Genomic DNA, 26623 nt, shown 5'->3' on the forward strand with positions numbered 1-26623 from the left:
AGAAACAGGTGATTTCTGGTGGGAGAACTGGGCCTTCGCTTCTGGATCACAGCTATAGACTCACAATTCATCTGTGTTATGTCCTTTTTTTTTGAGATAGAGTCTTATTTTGTCACCCTCGGTAGAGAGCCATAGAGTCACAGCTCACAGCCACCTCAAACTCTTGGGCTTAAGTGATTCTCTTATCTCAGCCTCCCAAGTAGCTGTGACTACAGGTGCCCGTCACAGCACCCAGTTAATTTTAGAGATGGGGTCTTCCTCTGGCTCAGGCTGGTCCCAAACTTGTGAGCTCAGGCAATCCACCTGCCTAGGCCTCCCAGAGTGCTAGGATTATAGGTGTGAGCCATTGTGCCTGGCCTTATTATGTCCTTCTTGAGGAAATCTGGCTTATTGGTACTGGTCTGAAGCAAATCGTCAGGATATGCAGCACAATGTTCTTTCTGCTCTCGTAGCAGACACTGCGGAACTCATTTTGCCATGACATGTTTCATGTCAATATCCTGTGTCAAAATCTTGGACACAGTATTGTCTGAAATCCCCAGATCAGCTTCTGATTCTCCCACTGTTAGTCACTGCTCTTTGCTGACTGCAGCCCATACTCATTCAACATTCTCTGGTGTTCTGCTTGCTGCAGGCCTTCCAGAACATGGATCACTTTCAACAGATTCTTTTTTTTTTTATTGTTGGGGATTCATTGAGGGTACAAGAAACCAGGTTACACTGATTATATTTGTTAGGCAAAGTCCCTTTTGCAATTGTGTCTTACCCCCAAAAGGTGTGGTACACACCAAGGCCCCACCCCCTCCCTCCTTCCCTCTCTCTGCTCTTCCTTCCCTCAACCCTCCCTCCTTCTTTCTCTCTCTGCTCTCCCCTTCCCCCCACCCCCACTGTGACCTTGTCATTAATTGTCCTCATATCAAAATTGAGTACATAGGATTCATGCTTCTCCATCCTTGTGATGCTTTACTAAGAATAGTGTGTTCCACTTCCATCCAGGTTAATTAACAAAGGCTGTAAAGTCTCCATTTTTTTTAACGGCTGAATAGTATTCCATAGTGTACATATACCACAGCTTGTTAATCCATTCCTGGGTTGGTGGGCATTTAGGTTGTCTCCACATTTTGGCAATTGTAAATTGAGCTGCAGTAAAAAGTCTAGTGCAAGTGTCCTTATGATAAAAGGATCTTTTCCCTCCTGGGGAGATGCCCAGAAATGGGATTGCAGGATCAAATGGGAGGTCTAGCTTGAGTGCTTTGAGGTTTCTCCATATTTCCTTCCAAAAAGGTTGTATTAGTTTGCAGTCCCACCAGCAGTGTAAAAGTGTTCCCTTATCTCCACATCCACGCCAGCATCTGCAGTTTTGAGATTTTGTGATGTGGGCCTTTCTCTCTGGGTTAGAGAATATCTCAGGGTGGTTTTGATTTGCATTTCTCTAATCCAGTGGTTCTCAACCCTCCTAATGCAGCAATGTATTTTCACTGTTACAAAGGGGTTGCAACCCACAGGTTGAGAACCACTGCTAAGAATTAGGGACAATGAGCACTTTTTCATATGTTTGTTAGCCATTCATCTGTCTTCTTTAGAGAAGGTTCTCTTCATCTCTCTTGCCCAATGATATATGGCATTACTGGCTTTTTTCATGTGGATTAGAGTTCTCTGTGGATCCTAGTTATCAAGCTTTTGTCTGATTCAAAATATGCAAATATCCTTTCCCATTGTATAGGTTGTCTATTTGCTTTGGTTGTTGTCTCCTTAGCTGTATAGAAGCTTTTCAGTTTAATTAAGTCCCATTTGTTTATTTTTGTTGTTGCAATTGCCATGGCAGTCTTCTTCACAAAGTCTTTCCCCAGGCCAATATCTTCCAGTGTTTTTCCTATGCTTTCTTTGAGAATTTTTATTGTTTCATGCCTTAAATTTAAGTCCTTTATCCATCTTGAATCAATTTTTGTGAGTGGAGAAAGGTGTGGGTCCAGTTTCAGTCTTTTACATGTGGATATCCAGTTCTCCCAACACCATTTATTGAATAGGGAGTCTTTCCCCCAAGGTATGTTCTTGTTTGGTTTATCGAAGATTAGGTAGTTGTAAGATGTTAGTTTCATTTCCTGGTTTTCTATTCGATTCCAAATGTCTATGTCTCTATTTTTGGGCGTACCATGCTGTCTTGACCACTAAGGCTTTGTAGTACAGCCTAAAATCTGGTATGGTGATGCCCCCAGCTTTGTTTTTATTACTAAGCACTGCCTTAGCTATATGGGCTTTTTTCTGGTTCCATACAAAATGCAGAATCATTTTTTCCAAATCTTGAAAGTACCATGTTGGTATTTTAATAGGAATGGCATTGAATAGGTAGATTGCTTTGAGAAGTGTAGACATTTTAACAATGTTGATTCTTCCCAGCCATGAGCATGGTATGTTCTTCCATTTGTTAAAATCCTCTGCTATTTCCTTTCTGAGGATTTCATAATTTTCTTTATAGAGGTCCTTCACCTCCTTCGTTAGGTATATTCCTAGGTATTTCATTTTCTTTGAAACTATGGTGAAGGGAGTTGTGTCCACTTTCAACAGATTCTTGACCGTCTTTGAACCATTTGTGCCATACTTTTGTTTGCACTGTACTCACTGCATTGCCCCTGAAAGCCTTCTGAATCATTCAAATAGTTTCCACAAAGGAATGCTAAAGCTTAATGCAAAATTTGATGCAGATTTGTTGCTCTATTCATTCATTTTAAATGCAACAGCCACAGAGTACACATACTCACTCAACAGCATTGAGTGACCACTGATTAGTAAAGTGAAGCTGAAATTCTTCACACATGCACATTCCAGTGCATTCTCTATGACTGCAAGGGTTACATCTATCTCATGTAAACTGTTTTTGTTTCATGAACAATGGTGTGTTACTTTCCGGACAGACCCCATACATTCAGAATTTGAACAATCTTGAGAGCACTGTCTTATGCTGGAATAAGTGTGCATCCATGTGAGTAGACGTGTATGGATCAAAGCATAATTCCAAGTAAAAATTAGATTTTTTTTTTTTTTTTTTGAGACAGCCTCACTCTATTGTCCAGGGTAAAATGCAACGGAGTCAGCCTAGTTCACAGCACCCTCTAACTCCTGGGTTCAAGTGATCCTCTTGCCTCAGCCTCCCAAATAGCTGGGAATACAGGCACCCGACACAACGCCTAGCTAAATTTTCTATTTTTAGTAGAGACAGGGTCTCACTCTTGGTCAGGCTGATCTCAAACTCCTAAGCTCAAGGGATTCTCCCACCTCAGCCTCTCAGAGTGCTAGGATTACAGGTAGGCATGAGCCACTGCATCTGGTCCAAAAATTAACATTTAAAAGCAGATATTATATTATATGCAGGAATCTTCATCATATTATACTTCTTGATTGTCTTTACCAACAATTTAATAAATATGGAACAAAAACAGTTAAATTGGAAAGTCAAATATAATACTTACATGTAGTTTATATTATAAATACTTCTAAAAAATCTCATATGCCAGATTGTGACTATCCTATCAATTTAATACTGCATATAGAAATGAGATCATGTACCATTACCTCACATGCTCTAGTGTATGTCACTATATTAAAAAACCCATAAAGTCTGTCTTTTGTTGAATCTATCATGCTACCTAAGTATTACTTGAATCTTAGTTTTTCATTTCTATGCAGGCCTATACCTTTTATCTGTGGATATTCCCAGCTTCTAAAGAATTTCTGGATTTTGGGGGAGATCATGAAATATATTTACTGTAAAGGGAAATATACAATGTAAATATACTAAGTCCTCCACAAAATATTCAAGGTAAGCCATTTTATATTTAAAAATAATTCATAAACTCTTACGATTCATAAATACTTTTTTGCAGGTTCAGGCACAGTCTGCATCTAGCCTTTCACATGCCATGCACTGTATGTGACGAAAGTGACCAACAGAAGGTTGAGGAGCTCTCAGTCTTCTGACTCTGTCACGTTTCTCACATTTAACATCTATTTTTATTTTCTACATAGCTTGGATTTTAGGTTCACACAGGTGTGCATGGCCACCTGAAAGTATAGGAGCCTATTCAGATAATTCAAAACACAGGCTCAATGAGAAAAGAAGCCGATCATAAAAAAATTGTTAGAAAATAAGCACATACTACATCATCAATTTTAAAGGTCCTTCTTAAGGCATAAATCCTACTGTTTGACCTTCATTCCATTTCTCTGATTGAGATTCTAGTTCTTACCCCACTAGTTTGTAAAGGCTCTTTAATAGATACTACTGGCCACCATTATACCCCTTTAGGCTACAGTAAGCTTTCCATAAAGCCTGGGAAGTGATGGATTTTTTAAACATAGTAAATGTTACAGTCTAGCAACCTATTTTGGGTAGCAGTCATTTTAATTTTATTTGGACTGGACCGTGAATCAAAAGCTTTACAAAAGGGTTAGCGAGGCTCTACAGACCTCACGTTTCAAGAGGCAATAAATACTTGGGACCTAAGTAACATAAACTTTTTATTTCTGAGTAGGTACCACAGAAGGTCAGGGCCTTCCTTTGTTCTTAGCTTTTTCTCTTTCTTTCCAGATAGAAACCAAAATACTAACTAAGATACTTTGGAACTACAAATACACTAGCAAAAACTGCAATAAAAGGAATGTGAATTGCGTTGGGAAGATTTGTGGTTGGCCTTCATTTTATAGGTAGGTTTCTAAAGTATGTAACTTTAAAAAAAAATAAATAAATAAAGTATGTAACTTTTGACCCTTTTCCTGATGGCCAAATGCAATAGGAGCAGAGAGACAAAATCTTAAATAGGCAACAGTATTCATTCCCTGTATTTACATTAGATACCTTATAAGTGATACTTAAAGGAATAAAATGGGCAATAATGGAAGCTAAGACATGGTTTTCTGATCTCAAAGAGTTCCTCTTTGGGGAAGAAAAATAAGCATACTCATAAAACAACTAGGAACATAAGAAAGTGATGGACTGAATATAATTAAATCAAATATTAGACTATCTGGTAGATATAATAAATAGAAAGGGTAGCTAGGAAAGGGAGAGGCTAATATTGACTAGATATTTTTGGAAAGGCTTTATGGAAGGCTCAGGCCTATTGAATCAGCCTGAAGTTTGAAACTGGGTGGTCATGAAAAACGACACTATCATGTATGATTTTTTTTTTTTTTTTGAGACAGTCTCACTATGTTACCCCTGGTAGAGTGCTGTAGTGTCACAGCTCACAGCAACCTCAAACTCTTGGGCTTAAGCAATTCTCTTGCCTCAGCCTCACAAGTAGCTGGGACTACAGGTGCTCGCCACAATGCCCAGCTATTTTGTTGTTGCAGTTGTCACTGTTGTGCAGCTGGCCCGGACCGAGTTTGAACCCTCCAGCCTTGGTACACGTGGCTGGTGCCGTAACCACTGTGCTACGGGCGCCAAGCCACCATGTATTACTTTTTTGGCAGAGGGAAGGGTCCCTCAGATAAGGAAAACTTCAGTACGGGTCTTGAGTTGATGCATATCTTTGTATTATCTTTTAAAAAATTATTTACAAAGCAAATTAATAGCATAAACAAAATTAGAGAAATGAGCTGACTACTTAAAAGATCTGTTTTTAAATACTTACAAAAGGCTTTAGAGTAAATACATATAACTGATATACCCCTTAAAAATTATTCTAGATCTTAATGTTCAAGAGTATAGATCTCTCTCTTCCCCACCCCCTCTCTCTCTTTCTCTCTCTCAGAGTCTCACTCCAGCCTAGAGAGTGCAGTGGTACAATCAATCATTGCTCACTATAGTTTTGAACTCTAAGGCTCAAGTAATCCTCTTACATCAGCCTCCTGAGTAGCTGGGACCACAGGTGTACACCACCATGCCTAGCTAAGCTTTAAATTTTTTTGTAAAGATGGGGTCTTCCTTTGATATCCAGTGTGGTCTCAAATTCCTGGCTTCAAGTGATCCTCCTCCCTCTGTTTCTCTAAATACTAGGCTTACAGAAATAAGCTATCATGCCTCCTTTAAAACAGCTTTTGTTAGCCAGGCACCTGTAGTCTCAGCTACTTGGGAGGCTGAGGCAAGAGGATCACTTTAGCCTAAGAGTTTGAGATTGCTGTGAGCTCTGATGCCACAGCATTCTATGTCTAGTGAGACTCTGTCTCAAAAAGGTAAAAGCAAAACCCTCCCCCTTCAGCTTTTATTGTCATCTCCCTTTCCAAATTAGATTCAGTAGTCTGAGATATTGGCAATAATTAAGAAGCTATTTAATGGAGAGACAGTAGTTTCACTGGAATAGGTATGGGTCATACTGGTTAAGACTGAGGCTCTGGAACCAGACTGTTGTCTTCAGCATTTACTTTTTATGTTACCTTAGATAATTACTTAACTTCTCTTTGCCTCAATGTCCTCATCAGTAAAATGGGGTAATAGTATCTAGTGTATAGGATTATGGAAAGCATTAAATCAGACAACTTCAGTGCAAGCTGCAGCATGAAATATAGCAAACGTTTTGTAAATATTAGGTGCTGTTCCTACAGTTTCCTCTGTTTTCCCATTCTATCTTTCTTGACCCATTTGGGTTTTTTTTGTTCTCCCAATGCTTATTGGCTGCAATAAGCTCAAACAAATTCCTTACCACTCAAGTAAAGATTTTGATTATTTATAGATTTACTATGTAGGCTATTCCTACTTCCCTTTCTAATCTACAGACATTTAAGGTTATTATTTTTCTGTCTGGATGCCTATACCCTCTCTCAGATAACCAACCATGTAAAGTTGATTTTGGAAAGCAACACATTTTGTTTTGTTTTTAATGCTTTGATATACTTTCATTTATTTAAAAATTTTTAGACATGAGGTCTCTCTGTTGTCCCATACAAAGTCTCAAATTCCTGGGCTCAAAAAATCCTCCTGTCTTGGCTGGGCGCCTGGAACTCAGTGGTTTAGGTGCCGGCCACATGCACTGGGGCTAGTGGGTTTGAACCTGCCTGGGCCTACTAAACGAACAAATGAACAACAATGACAACAAAAAATTGAAAAAAAAAAAAAAAAAAAAGAAAAAGAAATCCTCCTGTCTTAGCCTCTCAAGAAGCTGGGATTACAGGTGTGTGATCTATGCACAGCTATTTTATAATTCATTTAAATCTGGAATGCTTAACTTTTCATATGAACAACTTTATTATTTTATTTTATTTTATTTTATTTTTTGAGACAGAGTCACACCATGTTGCCCTCGGTAGAGTGCCGTAGCGTCACAGCTCAAATTCTTGGGCTTAAGCGATTCTCTTGCTTCGGCCTCCCGAGTAGTTGGGACTATAGGTGCCTGCCACAACTCCTGGCTATTTTTTGGTTGCAGTTGTTGTTTAGCTGGCCTGGGCTGGGTTTGAACCTGCTAGCCTGAGTGTATGTGGCTGGCACCCTACCCACTGAGCTATAGGTGCCGCCATATCAACAACTTTAAAAATATCTCACTTGCTATTTTACATACAACTCCCATATGAAAATAATGTTTTTAAAATGAACCATGAGGAAATAAAGTCCAGACATACTTTTAGTATTTTCATTTAATATCTCACTGGTAGAACTCCCTGCATTGGGTAACCAAAGAACTTTGATGGGTTTAGGGGCAGATAAACACCACCCATTGCATAATAAGCAGGTCAAGAACAGAAACAAAAAGGGGATTAAAAAGAATAAAAGACTGATGAAAGCCAACTCTGATCAACTCCCTTTGGTCTTCTGACTGTAATTAATTGTCGGCTCACTCACATATTATGAGACTGAGGAAAAGAAATAAAAAATAATGTTGAATAGTTCAGGAACTTTTTCAAATTTGAAAATAATCCCTGGTCACATAGCTGATTATGTACTAAAAACAAAGCCAGAACTCAACACAAAATTTATAACCAATGATCCTTAACTGACCTAAATTTCCTCATCCCTTGAAAACTGAAGCTTATCAGTGTAACATAAGACTGACTACAATATCTCCTGCTGGAAGATACGCTGCCTTCCTACTTGTGATTCTAGTGGTAATGGAGTAGGAAAGAGCCACGAGAAGCAGCATCTCCTCTCTCCTCTGTTTATTGTTTCTCTGCAAGGTTTATTCTCAGCCTTTCCTTAAGTTACATCTACTTTTTAGGTAAGTTCACTGCTCCCATGGTTTCAACAATAAATATCAGTATTTTTAGCTATAATTTCTCCTGAGCTTCAGACCAGCTACTTTCTGCATATCATTATCTGAATGTCCCCAAATGCCTTAAATTCAACCTATTCAAAAGTGAAACTATTTCCCCACTCAATATCCTTTTACCTTCTGTGTCTGCCAACTCAGTTTTGTTGTAACATTTCTACCAAAGACCTGGGAGTCATTCTTGACTCTGCCCTTTCTCAGGCTCATTCCTGCCCTCATTCTATTGGTCCCAAGTCTCATCAATTCTACCTTCTTAACAACTGAATGCTTTTCTGTACTGCCCAGAGAGAGAATGTCTCTGTTCAGGCCCTTGTCATTTATTACCTGGAATGGTACAATCAACAGCAACTGGCCTGACACCTCCTGACCCTCCCTCCATAATCCAACTTCCACAGTTTCCAGTGTTATTCCTCTAATATGCAATTCTGATCACAGCAACTTTACTTCAAATCTCTAATACTTTATCCACAGGATAACTCCCCAAATCCTCAAAATGACATCCTAAGCCTCATATGACCTGGCCCATGGTAAGTCTCTAGCTTCATTTCCCATTACACTTCTAAATATATCTTTTGTTCTAGCCATGATGATCTGCAGCTCTCAAAATAATGCCATGTTTTCCTATATTGTTTTTCTCAAGCTTTGTAATGTACTGTATCCTTTCCTTCTTCTTTGCCTATCTGGCTTCCAATTTTCTTCAAACCTGAGCTAACGCATTTACCACCTGACCTAAAACAACCTGAATGTCTTTATTTAAAAAGTCTTCGTATTGTCATCTCCCTGCATGTTCTCCTCTTATTGCTTATTTATACATTTTCTAGAAATAGGGTCTTGCTTTGTCACACAGGTAGAGTGTAGTGGCCTGCTCACAGCTCATTATAACCCTGAACTTGGGCTCAAGAGATCCTCCTGGCTCAGCTTCTTGAAGAGCTGGGATTATAGGTATGCACCATTACATCTGGTTAATTTTGTTTTGTTTTTTTTTTTTTTTTTAGAGATACTTTTTTTTCTTTTTCTTTCTTTCTTTTTTTTTTTTGTTTGAGACAGAGTCTCACTATCTCGCCCTTGGTAGAGTGCCATGGCATCACAGCTCACAGCAACCTCAAACTCTTGGGCTTAAGCAATTCTCTTGCCTCAGCCTCCCAAGTAGCTGGGACTACAGGCAACCACCATAATGCCCGGCTATTTTTTTGTTGTAGTCGTCATTGTTGTTTAATAGGCCTAGGCCAGGTTTGAACCTGTCAGCCCCGGTGTATGTGGCCGGTGCCCTAACCACTGAGTTATAGGTGCCAAGCTTAGAGACAGGGTCTTGATATGTTGTCCAGGCTGGTTTCAAACTCTTGGGCTCAATCAATCCTCCCACCCTGGCCTCCAAAAGTGCTGGGATTACAGGAGTTGTTTTAATTCTTGATTTTCTTTTTTACCTCCCCAATTAAGCAATCTATTACTTGAGAGCAGAAACTGTGCCTTTCATTTACGAATTCCAGTATCTTATATAAAGCCAACTACTTTGCAAATGCTCATGAAATGTTAATTGTAGGAGAATTCAAAATAGGGCAGATGGACTTGATACTCATTCATCCTGGAACCAAAAATTAGAATAAAAGAGCAGGACATAGCTGGCTATACCTTCAGGAAAGGAGCTGAAACCTGCAAAACTTCCAGTCTCTCTGGTCAATAAACCAAGACTTCAGTTGCCATCTCCACCAGCTTTACATAGGACATGAGTTAACGAGGCCAGTTATCTACCTAGAATTCATGTAAGGGCTCAAAATGGGGAAACTACTTTTATTCCTACAGGTTTTACACTACTGTTGATTCCTTGGGCTGATGAATTACTGCTTAGTGACTTCTCTTGAGTAGAATAAAAAACTTAAAACATCAATACGCTAGCAGTTTTAATTAGGCAGAAAAAATAATTAAACCCTTATTTAGAATCATTCACCCTGACAAATGTTTTTCATTCTATGACAATGGATTATAAAGTGAAGTTAAAAAATAGATTCCATAGCCGGGCGTTGTGGCTGGCGCCTGTAGTCCCAGCTACTTGGGAGGTGGAGGCAGGAGAATCACTTGAGCCCAAGAGTTGGAGGTTGCTGTGAGCTGTGATGCCACATGTCACCCAGGGCAATGGCTTGAGGCTCTGTCTCAAAAAAAAAAAAAAAAAAAATAGATTCCAGATTGGTAGTGCCCCAGATATAGTTTTGGAAGTACAGAGGATAATACAGTAAAGAGAACTGTTTGAAACTTGCCAGAGGAGGGCACAAAGCACATACAAAAACATGATTATCAACCCGAAAGGTCTGGAAGCAAAGAGGCACACTGCCTCCAGCCTATTTACTAGAGTTGCCACATAGACAAGCTCTCATGAAAGCAGCAATCCTTTATCATCCAATTATTTATCAAATGTACTTTAATTAGTTTGTAGAGCTGGCTATAAAACAAAGCCAGTTGATTAACTGTCCCCATTTATGTATATTAATGACTGGTGTGAAAGATATGCAAAATGTTTGTATGTTTTCTGTCATTTTTTTCCTATGGAGGTGTTAGATCTGAAGGAATAGTAATCTAGACTAAATGGGAAAAGGCTACTGATCTTGGTTTATAAATGCAGGTCAAATCCTATTACCACAGATATCAATTCAGTGAAAATCTGTCCAATTAAATTATTCCCAAGGTTCACCTAATGACCCATTTGCTTTAAGACGTATTAAATAAATACCAAATAAGCACTACAATTTGGACATTTTCTAGTATTTGTTTTCTTTGAATTTATCCTGTATTGAGAAAGGATATATATACATATATTTATTTTGTATTTATTATTACATATTTTAGTGTCAAGGTCTTATTATGTGGCCCAGGCTGGTCTCAAACTCCTGGCCTCAAGTGATCCTCCCATCTTAGCCTCCCAAAGTGTTGGGATTATAAGCATGAACCATCACACTGTGCCAAAAAATACTTTTTTGATTATCAAATAATAATTTGAGAATACTGAACAAAAATTACCTGTCTCTTGCTTTCAGGATAATTTAAAAATGCTAAACCATCTAAATGGACTAGTTCCTAATTTATAGAATTTATAAACTTTAGAGCCAATAATATCATAGTGATTAAAAAATAAGAACTAAAGGTATCTAATATATCTGCAGTTCAGAATTTTTTTTTGAGACAGAGTTTCACTTTGTCACCCTTGGTAGAGTGTCGTGGTGTCACAGCTCACGGCAACCTCAAACTCATGCTCTTGCCTCAGCCTCCCACGTAGCTGGGACTACAGGCAGCTGCCACAATGCCAGGCTATTTTTTGTAGAGATAAGGTCTTGCACTGGGCTCTGGCTGGTCTCAGAGGTCCATTGCCTGACCTCAGCAATGGGTGGATTGCTGAGGTCAGGCAATCCACCCATCTCGGCCTCCCAGAGTGCTAGGATTACAGACATGAGCCACTGTGCCTGGCCCAGAATTTTTCTTTTTTTTTTTTAATGGTGGAAAATGTGTGTCAGTAGGAAGTTTTTCTACCAATAAGGTGAATCCAGCATCTTATTTTATACCGGCTTCATTGCGTGAGAAAAGAGACTGAGCCTTCAAATTCTCATCTCATCCTGGTATAGATGGTTCTCATTAGAAATGAGAGTGAATCTGGGGACACTGTTCTATTTTTCCAGAGTGACAAACCAGATGTGAGCAGATCTGTCACTCAGGGAACGATCCACTTTTAAAGAGAAAAGAGATGTTGAACTAATGTGAAACTAACGTGAAAGTCCAAAGAAGCACTTAAAAAAGTTATTCATCATTCAGGGTTAAGAGAGACCAAAACAGCAATATTAGGAGGATACCACTTAGAATAGTCATTCTTAGTGAAGACAGGGGCTAGTTAGGAGATATCAAAAGGATGGGTGGTCATTTTCCCTACTGAGAAAAGAGGTATGTGTATTTTTTAAATCCATGTTTAATAGTACAATTTTGTCCAGTTACTACTATTTGAATAAAGGAAAGAAGAATTATGTTCAGAGAATGAAAAATATTTTTGAAATACAAACTACAAAAAGCTAAAAAAAAATCTTCTTAGCTGGTGAGGACATGCACTATCTTCTGCATATGAGTGATTTTTCATTAGGGAGTATATTGGTTGTACAATCTCCATCTAAGCTTAGATTTTCTTTTTCTTTTTTTGAGACAGAGTCTCACTTTGTCACCCTCGGTAGAGTGCTATGGCGTCATAGCTTACAACAACCTCCAACTTGGGCTCAAGGGATCCTCATGCCTCAGTTTTTCTATTTTTAGTAGAGAGAAGATCTTGATTTTGCTCAGGCTGGTCTCGAACTCCTGAGCTCAGGCAATCTACCCCCTTCGGCCTCCCAGAGTACTAGGATTATAGGAGTAAGCCACCACGCCTGGCCCAAGCTTAGATTTTCTTAACAATCATGGATTTACTGAGTACAGATACACTAATCTATGTAATATGAAAAGTATCAGTTCCTGCTGGGTTTTAGAAGTAAAGATATATGATAAAATAGTTTCAGTTTTCCAGTCACTGAAAAATCATCCTGCATTTGTTTTCTGAAGTTAAAAATAACAACCTGCTTGAGTTACAGTTTTTCTAATAGTTGCCCTTACTACTTCTTGAACATTTAACGAAAGGCAAGGTGTCCAAAACATTCTCTCTGTGTAAATAGCAATTATTTAAAAATTCTTTAAAAAATTCTTTTTGAGGGCATTTTCCTTATATGGAACCACTTAATATTCAGCCCCTTTAACAACACTAAAAAAGAATCAAATTTTAAATGTTAGCTCAAAATTACAAGAATATTGGATCAGGTGCTGCACGTCTTTAACTCTAGAAGAAAATTATATGTATGTAAATCACAGCAGTTTGGGTGGATGAGGACAGTGAGAGAGCTGTCCTGATTTTAAGTCTGAAATGCAAAGAGAAACTTCCTAGTATCTTTATTGTAAAGACCCAGGCACCTCCACCTTTAAGAGAAATCTGAAGAACCTATGGCCTACAAGATCTCAGGCTCTGTGGGGTCCATGGTCCCAGACAGTATGACCGGAATTTGAGAACCAGGCACTGGATATGGCCTGTCAATTTCCATGTTCTATAGACACAGCTTTTCTCCTTCCTGCAATTTTGGTTTCCTATAACCCCATCATGGATAAATTTTGGACTCTCAGAGCTACCTAACTTTTTAATTGTCATCTTTACCCCCAGAATATTAACCTTGACTTCAAATATATTTGATATATATGCCAGTGTTGCTGATGAATATGGGTGTTGGGGTCAGAGAGGCCTGCACTTGAATTAAGACTCCATTACTGGACAAACTATTTGTCTTTCATGTATCTTGGTTTCCTTATAGGTAAAATGAGTATAACACCCACTAATACCCACTTTTCTTTTCTTTTCTTTTTAGAGACAGAGTCTTACTTTGTTGCCCTCTGCAGAGTGCCGTTGCATCACAGCTCACAGCAACCTCAAACTCTTGGGCTCAAGCGATCCTCTTGCCTCAGCCTCCCGAGTAGCTGAGACTACAGGCACCTGCCAGAACACCTGGCTATTTTTAGAGATGGGATCTTGCTCTTGCTCAGGCTGGTCTCGAACCCATGAGCTCAGGTAGTGCACCCACCTTAGCCTCCCCAAGTGCTAGGATTACAGGCATGAGTCACCGAGCCCGGCTTTAACACCCACCCCTTAAAGTTGAGGATCCATAAGATATAACCAGGCATCAAGAAGGTACATGAGCACAGGAACAATATCCCAAAACCAGTTGTTAAAGAGCACCCCAAACCAGTTTTTAAAGCCTACTCTATCTAACTAGCTGAACATGAGAGAAAAGGAACTAGGCTAGGGCAATCTTAGGAGATTAGTCTTACAAACAGTTCAAAATGTCAGCAGCCTCTAAATTAGTCTTGCGTACCTTTCATTCTCACCAACATTAAAGATATTAGCAAAATAAAGGAACATGAATGGTATATGAAAATCAACATTCTTTATAGCACAGTCTCAAACCATTTGGACACTCAAAGTTGTTTACAGTAAGCTGATACTATTGTGGAAATACACAGCCACTGACCATGAAATTGGGAAGCAGTTTAAACCATCTTATTAAACCATACATATTTGGTTTCCTTTTAATTCAAATTCTCAAATTTTCTCTCACTATGACCTCTGCTTAAAAGACAGGGATGAGAGGTGGTAGAATTAGGACAGGAAGCGTAGATGGCAGCTTTTAGGAGTGACAGAAGAAGAAGGTAGTACCTATCACTAAGGAAGAAATGGAAAAACAGAAAGGGGAAAGGTGATAGGGTCACTAAACAGATATTTGTTTATGGCTCACCACATTGCTCTGGGAACTATGGCTATGATGGTGAACAGACATTAACAATGGATACTACACAACTAAAGATACTATTAAGTATGACAAGAGGGAAGGAAGCAAAGGGAAACACTAACTGAACTGTTCAGTTTTGTGGACCTGAGTTGGTGCCACCAAAAAATACTCAACAGCTCCTATGGAGAAAATATTTTATGGCTCGGTGAGAAAGAAAGGTACCAGTCTACATGCAGAAAAAATACTCTTGGAACGCAATGATATGACATATACTATATTGAATTCTCTCTTAGTCCTCTAACAAAAAGTAACTTATGAATGGAACAACATAACATTCTTTTGGTATTCTGGTAACTAAACATCCCTGGCTGAGGTCCCAGACCAACATGCCATATACCAAATTCCACTACATGGTAATTTACTCTGTGAGAAAGACATTGAAAATGGATACAAAATAACTTAAAAAAATTACACTAGTCTATTCAGGCTTCTTGCAGATTTTCTCCCCTTTGCTCCCCAAATAAGGAAGCTATGACTGTCCCTCTTCTTACTCTGTATATATGGTATAGCATAACCTACTTTCCTAAAAAGGAAATGCTATATTGCCTGCTACCTAATATGCTGATCAGGGTTTCTCACTGTTTGCTATTGGTAGCAGTTCTTGCTTTTGTTATCGTCTTGGAGAGGAAGCCACTACATTAGAGCAAGTGCCCATACGTAAATTGTTTCAACAAAGACATCAACTAGAGAAAATGGAGAAAAGCCTCAAATGGTTCTATGAACAACATCACAAACACCCCATACAGCTGGTTGTCAATGGCCAGGAGTTATTTCTTTGACACTTAAGCACGAATTTCCTGATGGTATTTGGTGACTGAGAAATAAGATTCCAAGTGTACATAAACTCCTTACTCATTTGGGTTTTTCTCACCATCACTCAGTGACAGACATGCAAAACAGGCCAAGGCACACTCTATCTCATGTACATGCATGCACAAATATATATACAGAACTTGCGCATAATTGAAGCTTAATTATATATAGTTTCACGGCCATTTGGAAGCTTGTTCTCTTCAAACATAGTATTGATCCATAAAACATAAGAAAGGCAGCAACTGAATATAGCTGCAGAAATTAGGAAAAGCCCTGTAAGATACAATGATAAGGACTTTAAAATCTTACTGTTAAGCAGTTTACAACTGACAGTTAAAAGCTAAAAGAGCTAAATTGTAGTCTGACATATTTAACTCTGCTTTCACTTAAGGCTGTAAGTATTATGAACTATAACCTTTTGCAGAGAAACTAATAGGGTCTTTACTTGTGAATTTTCTCCCCCCCCCATTCTCATCTGTTTTGAAATTCCTTTGCTTTAAATCTAATCCCCCAAATTATATATATATACACACTCTCCACCTCTGATACAGCTACGAACATACATAAATAAAAAATGCTGCTTACTCGGAGTGTCTTGGCAGTCGGGGAGGGAGATGCTGGGGGAGAATCAGACTGAGATTTCCTATTCCGAGGGAATTCTTTACTTCGGGTATATAAAGAGGACATGGCTCCTCAGGATGCAGATACTCAACCACTGGATTCTTCACACAAAGCTGGGAATTTGCCCTGCAAGGTTACCCTCACAGAATCTTTCCTTTTGAGTTGATGCAAGATGACTTTGTATAAAACTAAATAAAGGATAAAAGCAGCCCTGTAAATTATAGTCTTGAGCTCTAAATCAGTTCCCGGTTACACAGAGTCTGAGAGGCGTGTTCCATCAATATTTTCAATTCAGCTCCAACCACAAAGTGCTCAGGACTGGTAGCTTACCGTACAGCGTACTGGGCTGAGCAACACCTTGGACGTCTAGATTGAGTCCTTGATTCTCCCCAAAGGACACTTCTTATTGAGGCTTGCTCTCCAATAAAACCTGAATCTAGGTTTCTGATGACACCAGATTAAATCCAGAGGGAAGACGACCTTGGATCCTGCCGCAGATGAGTCTGGGAACAACTACAGTCACTTTATCCAGAGGGAAGAAACAGAAATCCCCTGGAAATCATGCTGTCTTCCCATTGCTTGACTTCACTGGGTTATAAGGGATTTGGAACTGCTGTGATAAATTCAGGTTAAACAATTTTTAAAAAACAAAAAAATATAAATAAGGAACCAACAGTTTATGAGAAGGAAGCAGTCTGTGGAAGTCAAGTTTCTCTAAGTCCTCCCAGATGAAGCTGCTTTTACATATAAACACTCACAGTCATACACACATCTTTTTCCCCTCCCCTCTTCTATTTTCTGACATTCCAAATCCTTATTCGCTCAGCGAGGAATGCTGGAGAGGAGCCAAGGGCAAAGATTCACTTTCAACTCAGAATTCGAGTTGCCACTTGTAGGAGGAAAAGAAAGCCTGCCAACTTCTAGAAATAAAAGGAGGCTCTTTGGGGGCATCGTTAGGGGCAAACCCCACCAAGCTTCCAGTATCCACTCCCTCAGAATAGGCAGTCTCCAAGACTAATTTCTCTGAACACCATGAGAACAGAGATTTTTTTAAACTTCTGGATCTCTTCAGTAACAAGCCCAGACTGAAACATCAGTCAAAGCGCCTCCAGGCCTTTTATGTTCAATTTGTATGAGATCTCATTCCTAGAAGCCCAGGAAACTGAAACTTTAGCCCAATGCAAAGGAAGCTTTTTGTACCTTAGAGACCTTACTGGCTGAGTCTCTAAGTATAAAGCTTACTAGAATTTCCTAAGATTCCATAATCAGGGAATAAGAAAATAGGAAAGGGCAATAAAGGTGAGGAGAAAGAAAGAAGGGTCAGAAAGGAAGAGAGAAAACAGCAACAGAATGGCAAGACTACAGGTTTCAGTAGTGCAGGGAAAATTAAGAGCTAAAAAGAAAGGAATTTCTCTGGATGGTGTTGAAGGATCTTGGACTTGACCTTGAAGAAACATCTCAAATTTAATTTTTTGTACTCTGTTGTCATCACTACACCATTTAACATTTCTAGGCCAAATGCTTTCTAAGCCAGTTGGTTTATCTTCAAAGTAACAACTCACTTCTCTCTGGGCTCTTATAAACTCTATGGTGCCTTCCCTTTTTCCATTTCAATTTTTTACTTTTCCCTTCAAATCTGTCCAACCTTCTTCTTCCTCTACTTGTCTTGACATTTTAATTTTATGACCAATTTTGTGAAATTAAATCAATGGAAGTGATAAAGTACCTGGGAGTTGGTCTGAGGAATACAGATTGCTAAATGTTTATAAAGGCGTCCTGATTTGTTCCCAATAAAAAAAAATTCTTAAGAGGACTGGTCAATTTTATCACAAATCAGAATTACATAAAGTAAGAGGCCAATTATTTAGGGGAATTCAGACCTATAAAGACCTATAAATCCTATATTACAGATATAGTTTACATAGTTAATCCTATCTGATAAGAGTGAGTCTTTTCTCTATTAGATGTCTTTACTTAAAGAAATTATTAATGCAAACCTAAATGCTAATATTCCCAAGGCAAGTATGATTGGCTAGGGAAGGATGAGCGATACCTTTCCCATATGTTGAATGAAAGCCACCAGGTTACATTATTTCCTAAAGGAATGGCAAGAACAATTCTGATCAGACAGTTTCTTGACCTGGCAAGAAACTCACTGGCAACTGGGGAGAGAATGTAAACCTCTTTTACTCTGAACTGGTCTCAGTTTCTTTTTCTTTTTTCTTAAGTCCACTTCTAGGGAAGTATTAACCTTGATAAACTTTTTTTTTGTATCAGTATTAACATACGTTACCTCACCTGAGTCATTCAACCGTGCTGAAAAGTACATTACTATATAGTCATGTACTACATAACTGACACTTCAGTCAATTACAGATCATGTATCTATATGATAGTGGTCCCATTAGACTACAATGAAGCTGAAAAGTTCCTATGACCTAATATCTATTATATTTTATTTTAATCATTTATTTATTTATTTATTTATTTTGAGATGGAGTCTTAAGCTATTGCCCTGGGTAGAGTACCATGGCGTCACGGCTCACAGCAACCTCAAACTCTTAGGCTTAAGCGGTTCTCTTGCCTCCCAAGTAGCTGGGATTACAGGCGCCTGCCATAACGCCTGGCTATTTTTTGGTTGTAATTGTTATTGTTGTTTGTCAGGCCCAGGTTGGATTCAAACCTGCCAGCTCTAGTGTATGTGGCTGGCGCTCGAGCCGCTGAGCTACATGCACCAAGCCTATTTATTTATTTTTTGAGACAGAGTCTCACTTTGTCATCCTCAACGGAGCGCTGTGATGTCTTAGCTCACAGCAACCTCAAACTCTTTGGCTCAAGCCATCCTGTTGCCTCAGCCTCCCAAGTAGGTGGGACTACAGGCACCTGCCACAATGCCTGGCTATTTTTTAGAGATGGGGTCTTGCTCTTGCTCAGGCTGGTCTCGAACTCCTGAGCTCAGGCAATCCACCCGCCTCGGTCTCCCAAGTACTGAGATTACAGGCATGAGCCAATGTGTCCGGCCTTAATCACCATTTTAGATTGGATTTCTACTTATTAAAAAAGATTAATGGTAAAAAAGCCTCAATTGTTCTGCTGCTTTAGCCAAAAAAAAAAAAAAAAAAAGAAAAGAAAATAACAAAAAACAAATGACAACAAAAAAATAGCCTCTGGGGGGTGGGGGAGGAAAAGCAGAAAGAGGGACAGAGGGAGGGGGTGGGGCCTTGGTGTGTGTCACACTTTATGGGGGCAAGACATGATTGCAAGAGGGACTTTACCTAACAACTGCAATCAGTGTAACCTGGCTTATTGTACCCTCTATGAATCTCCAACAATAAAAAAAAAAATAGCCTCACTCATGTCCTTCAGAAGATATTTCAGAAGACAGTATTGTTATCATTGGAAGTGACAGCTCCATGCATGTTATTGCCATGGAAGACCTCCCACTGGGATAAGATGCAAAGGTGAAAGACAGTGATATTGAAAATACTGATGTTGTGCAGACCTAGGCTAATATATATGTTTGTGTGTCTTTAAACTTTAAAAAAGTTTAAAAAGTAAAGAAAAAGAAAATTTGAAAATAGAAAAAAGCTTACAGAATAAGAATAAAAAGAAAATTTTTGTACAGCTGCACAATATGTTTGTGTTTTAAGATAAGTGTTATTAAAAAGAATCAAAAATTAATTAAGGCGGGTATGGGGCCCACACTTGTACTCTTAGCACTTTGGGAGGCTGAGGTGGGAGATCATTTGAAGCCAGGAGTTTGAGACAACCTGAACAAGAGCAAAACCTTGTCTCTACAAAAATATATAATTAAAAATATATAATATATAATATAAAAATTATCCAGATGTGGTGGCGTGTATACCTTGAGGCTAGGAATTCAAGACCAGCCTGAGCAAGAGCAAAATTCTGTCTGTACAAAAAAGACAAAAATTATCCAGGTGTGGTGGCATGCACCGGTGTTCTAGCTACTTGGGAGGCTGAGGCAGGAGGATCACTGGAGGCCAGGAATTTGAGGTTACACTGAGCTGTGATGACATCACTGTACTCTAGCTCAGGCAATACAGTTAGACTCTGTCTCCAAAAAAAAATTATAAAGTAAAAAAGTTACAATAAGCCACAGATAATTTATTATTACTGTAGTTTAGCCTAAGTATATAGTGTTTATAAAGTCTACAGTAGTATACAGTAATATCTAGTCCTTCACATTTGCTCACCACCAGTGCACTGAATCACCCAGAGCAACTTCCAGTTCTGCAAGCTCCATTCATGTTATGTGCCCTACACAGGTGTACCATACAGTATTTTTACTGCACTTTTTCTATGTTTAGATACAAAAATACTTAATATTGTTACAACCGCCTAGCAGAGGTGTCCAACCTGTAGCCCAGATTGGCTGAGGACTATTTTGCTTATCTGTGTGTTGGTTATCATGAAAAGTATGTACGGACCTTTTCTTTTGCCCATCAACTTTATTAGTGTATGTGTATTTACTGTGTGGCCCAAGACAATTCTTATTCTTCCAATGTGAGCCAGAAAAGAAAAACGGTTTGACACCCCTGAACAGCATTCAGTATATTAATATGCTGCTTAGGTTTGTAGTCTAGGAGAAACCATATTGCCTTGGCGTGTAGCAGGTTGTACCCTCTAGGGTAGTTAAGTACACTCTATAATGTTTGCATAAGGACAAAATTGACTAATGACACATTTCTCAGAATACATTCATGTCCTAAAGCAACTCATTACTGTTACACATGAAAAAAGTTAAGTTCTAGAAGGTTAAATGACTTGTCCCAAAGACACACAGCTAAGAAGAGGGGAGCAAAACACAATGGCCTGAAGACTAAGCATTGGTTGATTAAATTAAAGTAAATGGAGATCTAAAAAGATCCACTCATTCAGATCCTTCAAGAAAATTCTGGGTGGCCAGATGCAGTAGCTCATGCCTGTAATCCTAGTACTCTGGAAGGCTGAGGTGGGTGGATTGCTTGAGCTCAGGAGTTCCAGACCAGCCTGAGCAAGAGCCAGACCCTGTCTCTAAAAATAGCCGGCCATTGTGGAGGGCGCCTGTAGTCCCAGCTACTTGGGAGGCTGAGGCAAGAGGATTACTCGAGCCCAAGATTTGAGGTCACTGTGAGCTATAATGCCACAGCAGTCTACCAAGGGCAACAACTCTATCTCAAAAAAAAAAAAAAAGAAAATTCTAGGTATTTGAGACATCCATAGAACACATCAGATATACAGAAACAGAGATAATTTCTCCAGAAAGTTGACTCTCTGCTCTTTATTTACTTTTCTTTTGTACATTTAATTTTTACCAACCCAGGCAACAAGCATTTGTAGTTCCTTTCCGACTCAAAAGATATTAACTCCCTTGTAAAAACAAGAACTGAATGGAAATATTCTTGGCCACAGTCTTATGCCTTTCAGTTATAAAGAGGATCTCGTTTTTTGGGTAGTATACATTTCCAGTATCATTCCCAAATTAAGGTTCTAGAGATTATAGTAATCTACATTTTTCTCTATACTGGCCTATCATAAATTATAACCTTAAGGCCTAGGGCATATACACTGTCACCCATAAAGTTGCTTAATCACACAAATTTCCTGCTCAAAGACAACCAGCATGGAGGAACCCCTAACAGCAAGAACAAATTACTCTCTTTTTTGCTTCCCCAGTGAGTTTACCGACTGATGATTCAACCTATTTTTCAAATTAAGGTTTGGTAATCAAAGATCCTGGTAAAGGAATACTTCATAGAGTGAGCTTTGTAAATGGCCACTTATTTAGATAATAATCTTTTTCAAATAAGCAGGACAGAATGTTTGGTTCGTCTACAATATTATATTTCCGCTAGATGAAACAGAAGTTAAAAAGCCCATAAACTTTAGGGGGTTGTTATAAATGTATTAACATTTCCAAGTAGTCAGCTCAATAGCATCTCCAAAATGTAACAACCATGAAATAAAGGAACTACATGTGTTTATGGAGATGACACACATCGAATGTGTGAAGAAGCCAATAGAATGTTTCATGCTGTGAATCCTGATCAGTGACTCTCATTGACTCAATCTCCCAATAGTAGAGATAGAATTTAATGAAATTTGGAGCAATTTCTAGTTTCCCCCCTTTTTATTTTAGAAAATAAAAACAAAAACAAAAAACTGCTGCTCTTTCTTCCTTAGCGCTACCTACAGAAGTGGCAGCCATCTCCTATTGGGCATCATGGCCACCCTCAGACCCCAGTGAAACCCAGAATTGTCAAGAAGAGGACTGAGAAGCTCATATGGCACCAGGTAGACCAATACGTCAAAATTAAGCATAATTTGGCAGAAACCCGGAGGTACTGACAATAATCAGAGAAGATTCAAGGGCCAGATCTTGATGCCCAACATTGGTTATGGGAGCAACAAGAAAACAAAGCACATGCTGCCCAGTAGTTTGCAGAAGTTCCTTGTCTACAACATCAAGGAGCTGGAAATGCTGCTGATGTGCAACAAATCTTACTGTGTGGCATTTCCTCCAAGAACCACAAAGCCATTGTGGTAAGAGCAGCCATTGTGGCCATCAGAGTCACCTTTCCTAATACCAGTCTGTGCAACAAAGAAAATGAATAGATAGTACATGTGCACATTTTATTTGTGTTTAAATAAAACCATAAAAACTGAAAAGAAAAATGGAAAAAAAATTAAATCCTATGGCTTAACAGTGATAATGGTTAATAAAATGCCTCCTAGTGATGATTCTCAAAGCAACCAATATGCCACCATGCTTATGTGTGTTTTGGGAGGGGTATGGCTTTGTAGTCAGATATCCTGGATTGAAATTCAAACTCCTGCTTAACTAACTGACATGATATGGTATATACATATATGTGCATATATATATATTCATCTAAAACAGTGCCTAGCATGTAGTCACGCTCAATGCATGATTGTTACCACGAAAAGTGCTTGGTCAACATGCACATGAATTTATAAAATATATGTAAAAGACTCTAAATGAAAATCTGAAGCAAAGAACTTAAATATCAGTTTTTACTTTGTATGTGCTTGCTGTGGTTATGTAAAAGGGATATCAGAATCTTGTTTTCAACTGCTTTAAAGAAAAAACCTACGTCCCTACCTGTCTTCCTCCTTCTCTCCTCCCAATGTTCTTTATTTCTTGGAAGGCAGAGCCCTGGCATAGGGAAGGGTACAATGGTGAGGCAGAAGCTTGGTCTAGTTAAGGAACTAGTTTACACAGGGAGACTGAACAAATAAGTAAACACACTAATAATGGCAAGTAAGTTCCTCATTGTTGGAGAAGGTGGGTATAAATACAAAAAAAAAAGGGAGGGAGAAGCTGGAATGAACCTTATGGTGTTGTGCAAGAATTGAATGTATCAGTATGAACTCATGATTTTCAATATAGATAGAGAAAGATAGATATAGATAAATAACTCAAGATGAAAATGTATGTGTACATCTGAGTAAATGCATCATATATGTATTATATTTATGTAGGTATATCTGCCTATGGAGAGGGCCTGGGAAGAGAAGCATTTAGCGTATCTCGTGCCCAGATCACTGTTTCTAAATGCCACTTTTCTCTAAAAGAAACATGGCCCTTGAAGAAACGACTAATTCCAAAGCTGAAGCAGGGACAGAAAATAAGCCTGGGTCTTTGCACTAAAGAAGGTAAGAAAGCACTTAAAACAACGCTTAAATGACAAGACAAAAGGACACAGAAGCCTGCTTAGAAAGCCAAACCTGGGACAGTATGAGCATCAAAATAAATAGTGATAGCAGTGAATTGTAATCTACCGAATAAAATAGAAAGTACGCCCTGATATAAATGAATGAAAAAATAGAAGGTTGTTCCTTACAGTAGAACGCCTACTAATAAATGTAGATGTAATTATTAGAAAAGTCATCATTTGGCAACCAGCATTATAAAATCAATCTAAGAAAGGAATATTAATTTATGCCAAAAAGTAGTGGGTAAAAGTAGGCAAGGAACTGAATTTTACATAATCTCAGAGTATCACCTCATAAAATACTGGGAGATATATATGATTGGTTGTTACCTTAAAAAATATCAAGGTTGTAAAAGTCAAGGAAAGATTGACTAGAGAGACAAAAATTGGGTATAAATTATGACTCTGGATTGGATCTTTCTGCTACAAAGAACTTTATTGGGACAACTGGTGAAACTTGAAAGGTATACAGGAATTCCTCGATCTATTCTTGAAATATCTTTGTAAGTTTAAGTTGTTCTTTAAAAAATAACACATAGTTTTTTCTTCTCATCAGAGTGAGAAAATGGACAAAGAGGTGACTTATTTTTTTTAAACTCTAGAGAACTTTTGAAACATACTCTGTACGTACAGAGCACTGTAAGATTATATGTTGACCAAAGAATTGGGTTTCCCACTGATAGCAGGAAATCACTTGGGCTGAAGGTATAATGACTTTAGATTGAGACTGATTAGTAGGTCATGAATCAATTTAGTGGTCACAATCAGATGAATAAAAAGTAAAATAACAGAACAGCAAATGCTGGAATGCATTACCCATAGCAAAGTATGTTTTCATGAAACTACTGCTTTAGTTATACATAATATGTTTATATTTATACTGGGTCACAGTATAAAATATATTTCTTACTATGGGTTTCTCAGTCAAAAGTTTGAAAGCTAATAGTATAAAGATGTTTAGAAGAACAAAGAGTTAGTACAAGTCCTTTGCCCTTGTGAGAAGAACAAGAGTAGTTTCTACTGTGGCATGATAAACGAATAGTCATCTCATCCCCGAGCTATGAAACTGGCATGCTTTGAACTAAGTGTGACCAAATGTTATACTTCATCAGTAAAAATCTGAAAATGCTACAAAAAGCACTATTGCTTAAATAATCCTAGGGATATAGTGGACAAACACCACTAGAACCCAGAAGAGAATAGTTTTTTATTATGGTTGATATATTAAATAATTTCAAGGATCATCTCTAGTGTCACGGTTTTACCATGTAAACATCTAGATTACTCAAATGCACCCTACGAATATCTTAAGTGGTCTATGGCATGAATGGAGATTCCTCAAATATCACTTAAGAGCTTTAACTAAAAAAATGAGTGCTTACTGTCATATCAAAAAAGACTGTTGTTTGAAATTCCAACTCATTTTTTCCTAAATGAAGAACAAGATTCCCCTTTTCCCTAGAAAATGGCAATTCAACAGTGTTCATTACCTTGTGAAGAAAGATGGTGCCTCTGACTTTAGAATTTGTAAGCATATGACATTTTAGGCATCCCCACATGATATAATTATTAAGTTTACAGAACAAGCATCTTCATTATTCTGTTTGCTGTATTTCTCACTCAACACAGACTACCAGCCTACAGAACAGGACGTGATATTTATTCTGGATAGATCAAAGTAATACAAATTTTTTCCTTAAAACTTCATTTAATAAAGATTGAGTAGGGCATAGATTAAGAGTATGTAAAGGAGGAGAGAACATGAAGGTACAGGTGAAGCTAGATTAAGTATCATTTGCTCTTTGGTTCGGGGCCAAATTGATTTATTTAATTCCTGTGGGTAGAATATACAAATATAAATGTGTTTACATAGAATAAACAAATACAAATGTGAACTAGACTGACAAACCTGTATATCAACTACAGACAATTGTTAAAACTAATCTTCATTACTTTATTAGCTTGTAAAACCTAGAGGCTTTATTTATTATGCTACAGTTCTTATAAATCTTAATCTCTTGGAATTGGTTACTGTTAAAATTTCTTTTTGAGACAAAGTCTCACTTTATCGCCCTTGGTACAGTGCCATGGTGTCACAGCTCACAGCAACCTCAAACTCTTGGGCTTAGGCGATTCCCTTGCCTTAGCCTCAGCCTCCACCAAGTAGCCAGGACTACAAGGGCCTGCCACAACACCCGGCTATTTTTTTAGAGATGGGGGTCTTGCACTTGCTCAGGCTGGTCTCGAACCTGTGAGCTCAGGTGATCCACCTGCCTCAGCTTCCCAGAGTGCTGTAATTACAGGCATGAGCCACTGCGCTTGGCCTGGTTACTGTTAAAATTAATCTGAGAGTAGCTTCATAATCTCACAAAGGTCCTCTCCATACTTTTCAAGTACTTTTATGACAAAAACAAGAATAGGACAGCAGAATAAAATTCTGGAGTGCTCCTGGTTAAGGGGATAAGAAAAGAGCTTCCCTAGCAGGGCGTTGTGGCAGGCGCCTGTAGTCCCAGCTACTCAGGAGGCTGAGGCAAGAGAATCGCTTAAGCCCAGGAGTTGGAGGTTGCTGTGAGCTGTGTGATGCCATGGCACTCTACCGAGGGCCATAAAGTAAAACTCTGTCTCTACAAAAAAAAAAAAAAAAAAAGAGCTTCCCCATTAGCATTTGTGAAGGTCAGACTTGAGCCTGAGCTATGAGATGGTTAAGTCAATAATGTTGTATGTCTTCAGCCAGCAACTTTAGGCTTAGGCTTTTTTGAAGTGTCCTTAAACCTGAAACCTAATCTTCTAGAACTATAATATCTAAGGTTCTATTTTTGACACAGTGACAAAAGGATTCTTTACCATCACTTACTTAATCAGATAC

The 26623-nt window shown here is 38.5% G+C and overlaps 1 protein-coding gene and 1 pseudogene across 8 annotated transcripts in view; one reads left to right on the forward strand and one right to left on the reverse strand.

Moving 5' to 3' along the window:
* The window catches only part of PPP1R12B (protein phosphatase 1 regulatory subunit 12B), a 267914-nt gene that overhangs the window by 32337 nt on the left and 208954 nt on the right, over positions 1-26623 (reverse strand). Inside the window, exon 1 of one of the 8 annotated variants that reach the window (XM_053604154.1) lies at positions 15983-16748. The exons of the other annotated variants lie outside the window; for them this stretch is intronic. Within the exon in view, the coding sequence (XP_053460129.1) occupies positions 15983-16084 (102 nt within the window). The 5' untranslated portion in view covers positions 16085-16748. Of the gene's footprint in view, positions 1-15982; positions 16749-26623 lie in introns of those variants that run through there. 8 annotated transcript variants of the gene reach the window in all.
* LOC128595492 (60S ribosomal protein L32-like) lies at positions 22192-22636 on the forward strand (annotated as a pseudogene).

The sequence above is a fragment of the Nycticebus coucang genome, chromosome 10 (assembly GCF_027406575.1).
Source record: "Nycticebus coucang isolate mNycCou1 chromosome 10, mNycCou1.pri, whole genome shotgun sequence".
Taxonomy (NCBI): Eukaryota; Metazoa; Chordata; class Mammalia; order Primates; family Lorisidae; genus Nycticebus; species Nycticebus coucang.